The 13345-nt window shown below is 40.8% G+C and overlaps 1 protein-coding gene across 1 annotated transcript in view; it reads left to right on the top strand.

The window, feature by feature from the left end:
* Nucleotides 1-13345, top strand: part of DEPTOR (DEP domain containing MTOR interacting protein) — a 120826-nt gene that overhangs the window by 48806 nt on the left and 58675 nt on the right. Inside the window, exon 4 of the mRNA XM_006916588.3 lies at nt 11360-11538. Within this exon, the coding sequence (XP_006916650.1) occupies nt 11360-11538 (179 nt within the window). The remainder of the gene's footprint in view (nt 1-11359; nt 11539-13345) is intronic.

Genomic DNA, 13345 nt, shown 5'->3' with positions numbered 1-13345 from the left:
ACAAAGAGAGACCTTTGGCTTAAAGTCCCCTCCCCCCTCAGACTCTAAAGGCCCTGCCTGGCTTAACACCATTTCTGCTTACCAATGGGCTGATGACCCTTATCAATAACCAGAGGATCTGAGTCAGGCAATTATCAAGATTTGAGGGAGAGGGCCTTTTACCTAAAGAAGGGAGGGAAGAAAACTTAACTAGGTTTACTAAAAAGATTAACTCTGCAACTAGAAAGGTTAACTCTGCAAGAGATGTCCCATTTCCTTTCCTGCTAAAAGATTAAGAATTTTACAAGTGATGTCCCGTCTCGCCCCTACTCATCACTGAACCGCCTGTCCTGACCTCTCCTTACTCTGTGCCTTTGCAGCTCATCATCCTGTATCCTCTCACTGTCTCTCAGAGCCAACTCCTATTTCTTCTTAACTTGCAGCTTGAAAGTTCTGCTCTCATAGACTTAAGGATTTAATTCCTTGCTTCCCTTTCATTCTATATGTACTTCTTACTCTGAGCATTTATCTGCCTTGCACATAGGTTTTTTAATGTTTGCTTCCCCACTGGCTCGTAAGCCAGTTTAAGGGCAACGGCCATGGCTTTTCATTTCTGCATCTCCTGAGATGTAGAAGATGCTCAATAAATATTTATTGAATTAATGAATGAATAAATAAAATGACCGAAGTAGTGATTTTTAACAGTTTTATTGAGATATAATTCACCTACTATACACCTGGCCCATTTAAAGTGTACAATTTAATGGTTTCTAGTATATTCACAGATATGGACAATGATCACCACCATCTGAGAACACGTTCATCATCTCAAAAAGAAACCTCGTACCCCTTAACTCTCACTTTCCTATTCTCCCATCCATCCCAAAGCAACCATTAATTTACTTTCTGCCTCTGTAGATTTCTCCGTTCTAACATTTTATACGAACGAAGTGATATAATATATTGGTCTTTTGCGACTGGCCTCTTTCATTTAGTACTATGGCCTTGTGGATGAAAAAGGGGTTCTAGGAAAGTAACCTCACAGGGCGATCTGATCATAAATTCCTAACTGGGCAGGTCATGGTGGGTAGTCATTGCCACTGGCATATAGTATAAGACTAATCTTTGCCTTAGGCAAGCCCTATCTATTGTTTTTGTCCATCTAGGTTAACACGCCTTTGAAATAAATGTAACCACCCTCTGGAGAGCATGTAATCTTGTCCACTATGCTGTAATCCAATCTCCACCTTGCTTTCTCCCACCTTCATGTCATCTTCCTTCCTTCCTTCCTTAATTTCAGGTACATAAAAGAAAACTGTAAAACTGTAGTTCTCTGGAGCATTTTTAGATATTGCTTAAGTTTATCCATACTGTAGCATGTTTCAGAATTTCATTCCTTTTTGCAGCCAAAGGATATTTTATTGTATGGATATGTGACAATTTTTATTTCATCAGTTGATAGATATTTGAGTTGTTTCTATATATTTTGACAATAATGAATAATGCTGCCTGAACATTTGTGTACAAGTTTTTCTGTGAACGTATGTTTTTTGTTTCTCCTGGGCATATATCTAGGAGTAGAATAGCTGGATCACATAGTAACTTTATGTTTAAAGGTTTGAGGAAGTGAGAAACTGTTTTCTGAAGTGGCTGCAACATTTTCCATTCCCACCAACAGCATGTGAGGCTTCCGACTTCCTCACGTCCTTGCCAGCACTTGTTATTATCTGACTTTTTGATTCTAGCCAACTAATGGGTGTGAAATGGTATCTCACCGTGGTATCTTGGAAGCGTAAACGTTTTAAATTTCGATGTGGTCCAATGTATTTATTTTTTTGTTTTGTCATTTGTGTTCTTCCTGTCATAGGTAAGAATCCTTTGCCAAATCCAAGGTCACTAAGATGTACTCTTCTGTTCCCTTATAAAAGTTTTATGGTTTTAATTTTTACAGCTAGGTCTTTAATATATTTCGAGGTATTTTTTGCATAGGGTGTGATGTCAGGTTCTAACTTCATTCTTTTGCATGTGACTCTAATTGTCCCAGCACCAATTGTTGAAAAGACTATCCTTTTAGCATCGAATGGCCATGGCACCTTTTTCAGAAATCAGTTGACCATAACTATATGAAGGCAGTGATTTTAAATCTGTTTTCTGGTTTAAAAATTGCAGAGACTGCTTCTCTTCTTCTTTCATACCACTTCCACAAATACGTAGGACAAAGCGATCCTACTGTCACCTAGCCCATTAACCTGCAGAAAAGTAGTCCTTACCTGTCATCATGTTCAGTTTTCTATCATTCTTTCTCTTGTCTCTTTTAAATGTATTTATTTGATTTTCTCTAGTTGGCATTGTCTTCAGTTTTTCTTCATTACTTCATCTTACCTCCTCTAATCTTTTTTTTTTTTTTATGTCTCCTTTTCTTCTTTTTGGCAGCAAATTCTCCTATTTTCTAATAATTACGGAAGCATCCAAAATTAATAGAACTCATCTTCCCTTGACAGTTGTTTGAAAAGGCTCACAGAGGTTTTGACCCAGGATAAGGCCAATTCTCCCGAGAGGGGGAACTCAAGCCCTACCCTGAGGTGTAGGCAGAGCGTAAGAAAGAATTCAAACACACACCAAAGTTAGAATCGAAAGGAAAGTTTATTAACTCTAATGTAGAGTGTGGTCCCCTCTCAGAGACAGAGTGGGAGAGCCTAAGAAAGACTCAGAGGGACAATAGAGAGAGATGAAGACCGTGAGAGAGGCAGAGGAAAGGCACTGAGAGGGACCCAGAGTGTCTGGAAATTCAGTTTATACATCATTCTTTAGTTCCTGTGAGCTACAGGTTAAAGACTTTGTTTACCCATTTTCCTTTGATATGGGCATACAGTGAGGGGGGATAAGTATGCAGCGTGAGAGGCCTGCGGGCAGTTCCTAGCCTTTTATCCATAGGTTCCCCATGGTTTTAGCCATAGGAAATGAATGATTTTATTTTGTGTAGGGCGCCACTTAAAGACCCTGTTTTTCCTGTTTTTCCTTCACAGTGTGGGGAAATGGGTTGTTATCAATCCCAGCAGAAATCTTTCTTTGTTCTGCAGGTGTCTCCTCAGTGGCCTGGCTGCAGGGCCGATCGGCGTAGTGCAGACTCTGAGTGTAGCCTGATTTAACATGTTCGTTCTCTTGCCTCCTCTCTACATTGATTTGAATTGTTTCGAATTCACCGTAAAAGTGCTTGGTTTCTCTCCTTCTTGTATACTTTTATGGTTATAAAACCATATTTCAATGTTTCCTTTGAGGACAGCTGTGGGCTTGGACTCTGCACTCACTCAGCTTCTATCTAAAGCTAATTCAATTTCAGAAAATGCTTAATACAACACGAAAAACCATAGGGAATGTGAAAATTACAACTTGGGTCCCAGAATATCAGTCTCTTCAGAGCATAAAACTGGCACTAAAAAGTTCTTGCGTTTTCTTCTAGCAAATTTAAAATAGTAAGCAAAGAGGAAGGATTTTTCCTTCAAAGACAAATAACACTCTCCATGACTGTCGCTTGTGGTATTCCCAGTTTTCGGTTAGTTGAACAAATATTTATTAAGCACCTAATATAAACTCTCTCCCTGGGCTGGGTTTTCTAAGAAATAAAAGCATTTAAGATGTGGTGTCTATCCTTCAGAAGTTTCTAATTTAGCTGGAGGAGTAAATAGAATGCATTAAAAATTGAGAGCATTTATATATCTATCTATATATATATATAAAGCATGATACTAACTTTTAAGTTCAAACAAGGGAGAGATCTGTATGGATTGCTCTTTAGTTGGGATATTTTCGGGGTTGGGGGCTAGTGCTTAATCCACCCTTTTAAAACAGAGCCTCACTTGCTCATTTAACACCCTATTCTGCAGACTGGTGCAGACTGGTGCAACCTCTCACCTCAACAGCTCTTGAGGAGCTGGGGGCGGATTTGGCCCTCGGTTCCCCCCTGCCCCAAAGCCAAGTTCCCTGATACAGTTTACAACCTGTTTCACTGTACCATGAGCCCCTTTTTTGAAGAAGAGTTTGGATTTCTCCAGGAAAAAGAAGGAGGGAAGACGTGTGGGAACAGACCGAGTAGGGAATAGATGAAAATGAGTGTGTTCAGCTCGGCGTACAATGTGAAAACAAGTGAAGGAAGGTAGAAGATATTGGTTGGCAAAGAGCGTAAAATGCTGTTTTTTCTGCCTTTTCCTCACCTTTTCCAGTGTAATATTGTCACTCATAAATATTAACTGAACAGCTTTCTGTTTACTGGATCCAAACCTGATTATTAGGAAAATCATGTCAATTTATCTGTATAACATCTGTTCTATAGATAATAGTATAGTACTCAAAAATATCAGTGTTCATGTAAGCTTTTGTCCCTAATTAATACTTTCTTGCCAATCACACAAGTCAGTGTTATACATTCAAAGCGTGTATTGGCAGCATACATCTAAATCCATGTTTAATACATTGGGAGCTACTTTGTTATATTGGGTATTAATACCAGCATTTTGTGAAGAACAAGTCATCTGGTTCAACATAGACTTAACATTAGTGAAACTTTTTTATTGATAACATTTCCCCCCAGTTAAAAATGTAGTACATTCTCTCCAGGGAATAATTCGAGTAATGGAGAATTCTATTGAGACAGAAAATTTTTCATAAGCTACTTCCAGGAATCAGTAGCACTTTTAATATTTGAGTGAATGAATTTTGAATTTTTGATGGTTATTATATAGAGTTTTGTGTTGTGCTTTTAAAAATAATCTGTCATATATTAACATACGACTTTTTTTTTTTAACGCTATCTCTCTAAATTCTAAAACAGTTTTTTGTCCGAATACCCCTGGGTCATTTTGACTTTCCCCTGCCTTTGCTGTGCCTTCCTATACCATTCACATATGTTCCCACGTTATATAGGGCCTTCTCAGCTCATTTGAATATTTTTTCAATGCACCAGGAGATCGCTATCAGCTTATTTCTATTCCTGTACTGGCCCCTAAATGTAGCAGTTCCTTCTATTGTAATGCTGCCTTCCCCCGGGTTAGAGCGAGTCTGGGAAATCTGACTTAGATATATATCCAGGAAAGGCTGAAATCAGCTCACAGGCACAATCAGAATCTGGTGAGTACTTGCAGGAGGTGAATATTGTTCATGCCTAACGCCTTATAAGGTGTGTGGTTTTATGTCATGATTATACGGCAGCACAAGACAATTTTGTCTAAAAATGAATTTGTTCCGTAAAATGGAAGCGTTTCAGAGCATCATACACATTTCTAATTACTAATTAAAATGGAACTGTTATTCTTATCTGTAGAAATACACACAGAATATTATTTCTTGTTGCCACAAAGAAAGGTGTTTGATTTTATCGAGTAATGGCTCCATCTAGAAAACTTTTTGTTAGCAGCAGCAGCAGCATCATGGCTAAAGTGTCTAGGGTGTACCTGGAACTATGATTGAAGCATTTCATGCACTGTCACACTTGAGATGCACAACTCCCCAGGGAAGCAGCATCATTACCCCCATTTTACAGTTGGAGAAGCAGAGTTGTTATGTAGCTATGTGCAGAGTTAGGATTCAAAGCTATGTTTGTCTTTAGATCTCATGCTTTTAAAACTACCCCACACCAAGGAAAGTATTTTTTAAAAAATTAAATGAGGAAGAGACAACACAGAACTGTGAATGAGCTTTAAAGATTAAAATTGCCTTTCGGCTCATTAAAATAAAGCAGTAGGGTAGGTAGCTAGTCTCCAGAGGTGGCTCCAATCATTTCCACCTCTCTCTCTACTAGCATATTGTTCTTGCCACCAAAACGTGGCACTTGTGTCCCCGCCCCTTGAGTATGGCATGTGTCTGATGGCTTTAACAAATGTAATTCAGGGCAATTGACATTCTGTGTCTTCTGGGCCTAGGCATTAAGAAGGCCTGGTGTGGTTGATTGATTTTTTTTTTTTTTTTTTTTTTTTTGCCAATTGATTTTTGATAAGAATGCCAAGATAATTCAGAAGAAAATGATTGGTCTTTTCAACAAATTGTTCTGCCACGACTGGATACTCACATATAAAAGAATGAGGTTGGACCCTTACCTCAGGCCTGGTAGAAGAATTACCTCAAAATGGATCATATAACTAAATATAAGAACTGAAACTGTGAAACTCTTAAAAGAAAACATAGGAATAAATCTTCATGGGCTTGAGCAAGGCAGTGGTTTCTGAGATGTGACAGCAAAAGCACATGTGACAAAAGAGAAAACTGGATAAAGTGGGTTACATAAAAATTTAAAATTTGTGGGCTACAAGCAATATTATCAATAAAGTAAAAAGAAACCTACAGAATGGGAGAAAATATTTGCAAATCATAAGTCTGATAAAGGCATTGCCTCCAGAACATCTAAAGGACACTTAAAATTCAATAATAAAAAACAAGTAATCTAATTTAAAAATTGTCAAAGGATCTGAAAAGGCATTTCTCCAAAGAAGGTATACAAATGGACAAATAAGCACATGAAAACACGTTATCATTAATTATCAGGGAAATGCAAGTCAAAACCACAGTGAGAGATACCACTCCACACGCATTAGGATAGCCTTAATAAAACAGGACAGATGATAACAAATGTTGGTAAGGATGTGGCGAAATTGGAAGTCTAATGCCTTGCTGGTGGAATGTAAAATTGTATGGCCACTTTGGAAAACAGTCTGCTAGTTTCTCAAAAGTTTCAACAGAGTTATCGCATCACCCAGCAATTCTAATCCATTCTAATTTTAGGTGTATATCCTAGACAAATGAAAACGAATGTCTACATAAAATCTTGGATATGAATGTTCAAAGAAGCATGATTCATAATAACCAAAAATGGAAACAACCCAAGTGTTCATCAGCTGATGAATGGATAAGCAAAATGTGATACATCTACACAATGGAGTATCATTTGGCAGTAAAAAGCAATGAAATGTTAATACATGCTACAATATGGATGAACCTTGAAAACAATATAGTAAATGAAAGAAACTAGTCAAAAGGACCACATTTGATTCTATTTATATGAACTGTCCAGAATAGGCATAGTCTATAATTTATAAGTACAGATATTATTAGCGGTTGCCTGGGGATGGGGCCATGGGGAAGTGGGGAGTGATTGTTAGTAGTTATGGTATTTTGGAGTCATGAAAGTATTCTAACATGGATTACAGCGATGATTGCATAACTTAGTATATATACTAAATACCATTGAATTGTACACAGAAAATGGGTTTAATTGTATAAGTGAATTATAACTTAATAAAACTGTGGAGAACAAAAAAGTCCTGGCAGCATCTGGCAGCATCCCTCCCTTTTGAGCTCTGCATCTCAGTGTCCAGGCTGCCTAACTGGAGGCTCTGTTGACTCAGGAGCACCGCAGGGCCAGACATCCAGCCCTGGCCACCACCTGCCTGCAGCTGCATGAGTGACCCCCAAGCAAGAGTGACAGAGGAAATGCCCAGTTGAGCTCCAGGTGACCTATGCAATACTAAGGTTTAATTTAGTGATGGCTGTTTAAAGCCACCAGGCTTTGGGGTCGCTTGCTACATAGTAAAACATAATTGGAACAAGTAGTAAGTCAAATTTTTGCTTTAACACTGTGACACATATTACTACTAAAATCAAATCCTTCGAAAAGCTTTGTTTTAAAGACAGGAAGTGGATAGGGACATTACTTCATTTTAAGGGGAAATGAAATAAGGAAGCGCTCAGGGCGGTGAGGCATGCTTTAAATGGCAAGCCTAACCAATCCAAGCAGGCCTGCCAACCCGTCTCTTTTCTAAAGCTCACATTGGCAACAGCAGCTAAACAAACACTTGTCCAGAGGCCACCAGCTACTTAGCAGGGGCCCTGGAGGGCTGACAGGTCATGTTTCTGGTTACAAGTGGTGACATAAGTAAACTTTCATCCCCTTGTCCTCCCCATACCCTGAAAGGAAAATTGCTGAGCTGGAAGGAACGGCATGGTTAGAAACAGATAAAGGCCAGATGTCTGTGTCCGTATCTTAAATGGAGAGTATTAACAGGGCAGAAATTCTTGATTCAGCTCACGTCATCCTGAGGGGTCATTTTTAATATACTCCTGGATAATGATGTGTAGCAGGGGAATGCATAGAAAGGAATTTTCATATATTCATTCAGCAAATACTTTTTGAGGACTCATTGTGCTAGGAAGTAACTGTGAACCGCGTAGACTGGGACGCTTGTCTCAGAACGCTGACAGCTAAGTGAGCAGGCGATTCCCCTGGGACTCTGAGAAGGACCTTGCAGGGAAGTAGGGGAGCCCTTAGAAGTGGCATGTGGTCCAGGTTTGTGGGATCAGAAATGACTTCGTAGAGGAAGTAATGTCTAAAACTGGAAAATTCCCGAGGGTCGTAATTTTACTCTTTTTTTTTTTTTCACTCTAAAAGACCTTATTTGATGGTCAAAAGAAATGAAAAAATGGTGGTAGTCCTATGTGGGCATGCCCATGGGCCCTTCAGTTCTCCTTTCTAGGTTCCATCACCGGTGTAGGCTCCCAGCTCTAGCTCCACGGGGCTTTCTCCCATGCAGTTGATTTGCAGGACCTTCCAGTATTCATTCATTGTTTGTCCAGTATTTTCTGAGCCATGTGATGTGTCTCTTTTTGTGGGTTTCACATCTTTTTGCCATTGCCTATTGATGGGAATGTTATCTCTTCCTGTAGAACAAATCACCGAAACTTAGTAATTAAAAAACAACAATGATATATTGTTGTAGCTGCCAGCCCCCGAAAGACACACGGACCACCAGAAATCAGTGAGTTACAGGAAACATGCTCTTTATTCAGCCAGCTGGGTCTGCCATGGGTACGCAGACCCCAGATTAAGCAACCCCGAAAAGTAGAGGTACAGGGTTTTTAAGCCCTAAATCCCATTCCTCATTCTGTCTTAAACACAAAGGTCTATTTTTCTCCTATTCACTACCTGTCAACCCACAGGTCAGGTGTGCAATGGGGGTACAGAAGCAGAAAGCTTATTGTTAGAATGTTATATTCCCATGGGTGATAGCCTATCTTCCAATGGGTGATAGCCTATGTTCCCATGGGCGATAGCCAAGCAGTAATTTTCCAGCCAGCACAATATTATTCCTCCCGATTCTGGGGATTGCACGGTGTTTCCTCTGCCGGTTTCATCTGGATTCATTCGTATGGTTGCTGGAGGGTCAGCTGGGCCGGAAGGTCCGGGATAGCCTCATTCATACGTCCAAGAACTGGTGCTGGCTGGTGCCAGAGCATCTCAGTTCTCCTTGTGGCCTCTTTACCTCCAGTAGGTGAGACTTGCTTCCTTACTGACGGTCTCAGAGTGGCGTTTCAAGGGGGCAAAGGCCAAAGTTGCAAGACCTCTGAAAGCCTTGCCTCGGTGTTGCATGATGTTGCTTCTCCATTTGGTTGGCCAGTGCAGTTCACAAAAGCAGTCCGGGTTCCAGGGAGGAGGGAGAAGGAGACTCAGCCTCTTGGTGGGAGAAAAAAATGAAGTCACATTGGAAAGAAGCATGAGAGGAGCTGTCGTAGCCATCTCTGCTCAGTCACCTATACATAGGTCTCTATAACTCATTCATTTGTGTTGATGCATACGCAGCAATTGTCCTTCCCATCTCTAAGAAGGGCCTGGTCATTATTATAGTGGAAATAACTCTTATGGCTCATCATCTCAGCGGTTACCGACTCTGTGAAACAGCCTCGCAACTCTTTCTGAGGATGGATTAACGTGCAGAAGAAGAGACTTTGGAAAGGTCTAAATGAGAAGGATTTTTAAATGCATTCTATTAAATGCCAAATACGAAGGTGTTTAATTCATTCTGTTCTATGCTAATAGCTTTATAAACACTCTTAATATAGAAGCATACATTTATATACTTAGAACTTTTTTCCCAGAGGTTTTTGATAACAGCAATCCAGGGAAGGAATTAGAATAGGTATTATCCTCCTCATTTAATGTGAGTTCGGAGATACCCAAGCAGTGAGAAATTATGTTGATTAGTTTGTGGCCAAGCTGTTTGGGTCTCACATTTCCTATTTCCCCATCCTGTTCCTTTTCCATGGCTTCTGAATAGTAGAACAGGATCAGGATGGGGGAAGACATGAGTTCCGTTTGGGGCTTGTTGATTTCGAGGTGTCTTTGAGATGCCCATGTGGAATATAGAACTGGGGCAGGCATATAAATGTGGGAATCCTTGGGGCATGGATGGTAACGTAAGCCACGATGACGAAAGAATGTGCCTGCGGAATGAGCAAAGAGGTGTATGGGGCACTGAATCTCAAGGAATTCCAGCCTTTAAAGTCCAGGGAGATGGGAAGGAATCACCACAAAGGTGATGGAAAAGGAGGTGAGAGCAGAGGCCTGGGAGGGAAGCCAGCACAGTGATGTCCCTCTGGCTGAGGGGAGTGGTCAGCAGCATCTAATGCTATTACTGTTCACCCAACTGGGGACTTACAAAATGCCCAACATATGTGGATGCAAGGGAGCACGCCTGTGCCCCAGCAGGAGGTTTTCTGGAGGGGCAGGGACAGAATCTAGAAGTGTCGAAGAGTGTTTGGGAAGATAGGTGTGAGAAACAAGTGACGTGGGGACAGGGGGACTGGAGAGGAGGGATTTAGGGACTGGCTTAGCCAGTTCAGGCTACTTTCATAAAAATACTTTAAACTTGATGGCTTAAACAATTTTCCATATTCTGGAAGCCGGGAAGTCCAAAATCAAGGAGCTGGCAGATCTGGTGTTTGGTGTGAGCTCTCTCCTTGATTCCTAGCCAGTGGTCTCCTTGTATCCTTGCAGAGAAAGAAAAAGCAAGCCCTCTTGTGTTTCTCCTTGTAAAGGTGGGAATCTCTTCATGGGGGCTCCACCTTCATGAAATTATCACCTCCCGAAGGCCCCATCTCCAAATACCATCATCCTGGGCGTTAACGTTTCAACAAGTGAATTTGGGGAGGACACGAACCTTCAGTCCATTGTCAGTAGTCTTCTTAGCATAACAGCAATTTGGGAAGTAGAATAATGTCTTCAAGAAAGAAATACTAGACTTTCTAGAAAGGTAGGGTGGAGCTTAGTCAGTGAATTGTAATTGCTTTTCAAGATGGCGAAACTGAATTTGGTCGGCTAACACTAGAGTTTTAGATTGTATTTTCAGTTTTTTTTTTTCTAATTACAAGAGTAAAATGCATCTTGTTCATTTCTGAAGCAGATCCTTCTCAAAAATTATGTCTAGAGAAGCATGTGACAGTCACATCTGCCTGTCTGACAGCTTTTCTGTGATACTTCACAGAAGCCGATGATGTAGGATTTCAAATGAGCTTTTTTCCTTTTGTGTATGTTTATTTTTCATCTCTTTCTTCTTTCCAGGCTGATGAGCCCTGAAAACACACTCCTACAGCCCCGGGAAGAGGAGGGGGTCAAGTATGAGCGCACCTTCATGGCGTCTGAATTCCTGGATTGGCTAGTTCAGGAAGGTGAGGCCACCACAAGGAAAGAGGCAGAGCAGCTTTGCCACCGGCTAATGGAGTATGGTATCATACAGCATGGTAAGTGTATAGGTCAGCTTTTGCTGTGGTAACAAGCAACCGCAACCTCTTGTGGCTTACAACAACAAGCATCTACTTCTCACTTGTGGGTCTGTAAGTCAACTGTGCCTTTGCTTGGGCTCAGCTTGGCTAATCTCCAAGCTGGGGGTCAAATTCGGGCACATATTCCATGACTTCTCATTTTGGGACCCAGGCTAAAGGAACATCCATTCTCTGGGACGTATTGTTTTTGCAGATGAGAGCAGACACTAACGAGGGCAGGTAGATTCTTGAAGTATCTTCAAAAACTTCTGTTCAGATGTGATGTAACATTATAGCTCTCATATCCGACTAGTGACAGGAAGTCATTTGGTCAGGTCTGGAAGGGAAGTAATGCCTCTCACAAAGCTGGTTGCAAGGGGAGAATGAAAATTTGCTGAACCATGCATGGTACGAGCTGCCACAGTGAAGAGTAATCCAAAAGGTGATAAATCTTTCACTTTCCTTTTAGGTCTGAATCATAATGATGCAATATAACCTATTGGCTAAGAACTGTATTAGTTACCTATTACTGCATAAGAAATTATCCCCAAAACTTAACATAAGTAATTACTCCCCAAACTTAATGGTGTCAAACAATAATAAATGTTTATTATCTCACACAGTTTCTGTGGGTCAGGAATTTGGGATAGACTTAGCTGGGCCGTTCCGGCTGGGGGTCTTCGTGAGGTCACAGTCAAGACATCAGCCAGGGTTACAGTCACCTGAAGGCTTGACAGGCTGGAGGATTTGCTCCCACATGGCTCACTCTTATGCCTAACAAGTTGGTGCTGGCTATTGGCAGGAAGCTTCAGTCTGTTGATGTACGGACTTCTTTATAAGGCTGTTTGAGAATTCCCATGACGTGGCCATCTGGCTTTTTCCAGAGGAAGTTGTCCAAGAGAGTGCAAAGTAGAAGCCATGATGTCTTCTAACTGAGCCTTGGAAGCCACATACTGTCATTTCCTTAGACTCTGCTGGTAACGAGGTCTGTCCTATACAAGGGCGTGAATACCAGGAGGCAGAGATCACTGGAGTCATCTTGGATGCTGGCTATCACAAGAACATAGGATCTGGAATCCCAGCCCCACCAGTTATTAGCTCCTTACCTTCTCTCATCTGTAAAATGGGGATACCCACATAGAGTGGTTATAGGAGTAAATGGAGTAGATATAAAGTACTTGGTTCAATGCCCAGCTCTCGACAAGTGCTCAGTCAATTTATTAATAGAGCTGTAAGGTATAGACTTCGAATAGTGAAGAAAGGGCTGGGAACCAGGGAGGCATTTCCGCCTAAGAGTCAAGGTGAAAGGTAATACTTGAGTCATTCTTTCTGCGAACTCCCATGCAGGCCTAGGATTTCTATCATGGCTGGGAAGATACAATGGAATTATAGAGATGAAAGAAACTTTTGAAAGTTTTTAGATCATGTTTTAAAAATTGCAGATTGCGATCCTTTCTTTAGTGGGTTGTGAACTAAATTTAGAGAGCCATTCGCATCATTAATTTCTTTTTATAGACTAGACTAGACTCTTACTACTCTAAGTGTGGCCCATGGACGGAATTATAGAGATGAAAGAAACTTTTGAAAGTTTTTAGATCATGTTTTAAAAATTGCAGATTGCGATCCTTTCTTTAGTGGGTTGTGAACTAAATTTAGAGAGCCATTCGCATCATTAATTTCTTTTTATAGACTAGACTAGACTCTTACTACTCTAAGTGTGGCCCATGGACCTAAAGTATCACTGGGAGCATGATAGAAATGCAGACACTCTGGCCCTATCCAAGTC

This window comes from Pteropus alecto, unplaced genomic scaffold (genome assembly GCF_000325575.1).
Source record: "Pteropus alecto unplaced genomic scaffold, ASM32557v1 scaffold164, whole genome shotgun sequence".
Taxonomy (NCBI): Eukaryota; Metazoa; Chordata; class Mammalia; order Chiroptera; family Pteropodidae; genus Pteropus; species Pteropus alecto.
This window is presented reverse-complemented; position numbering and strand designations above follow the sequence as displayed.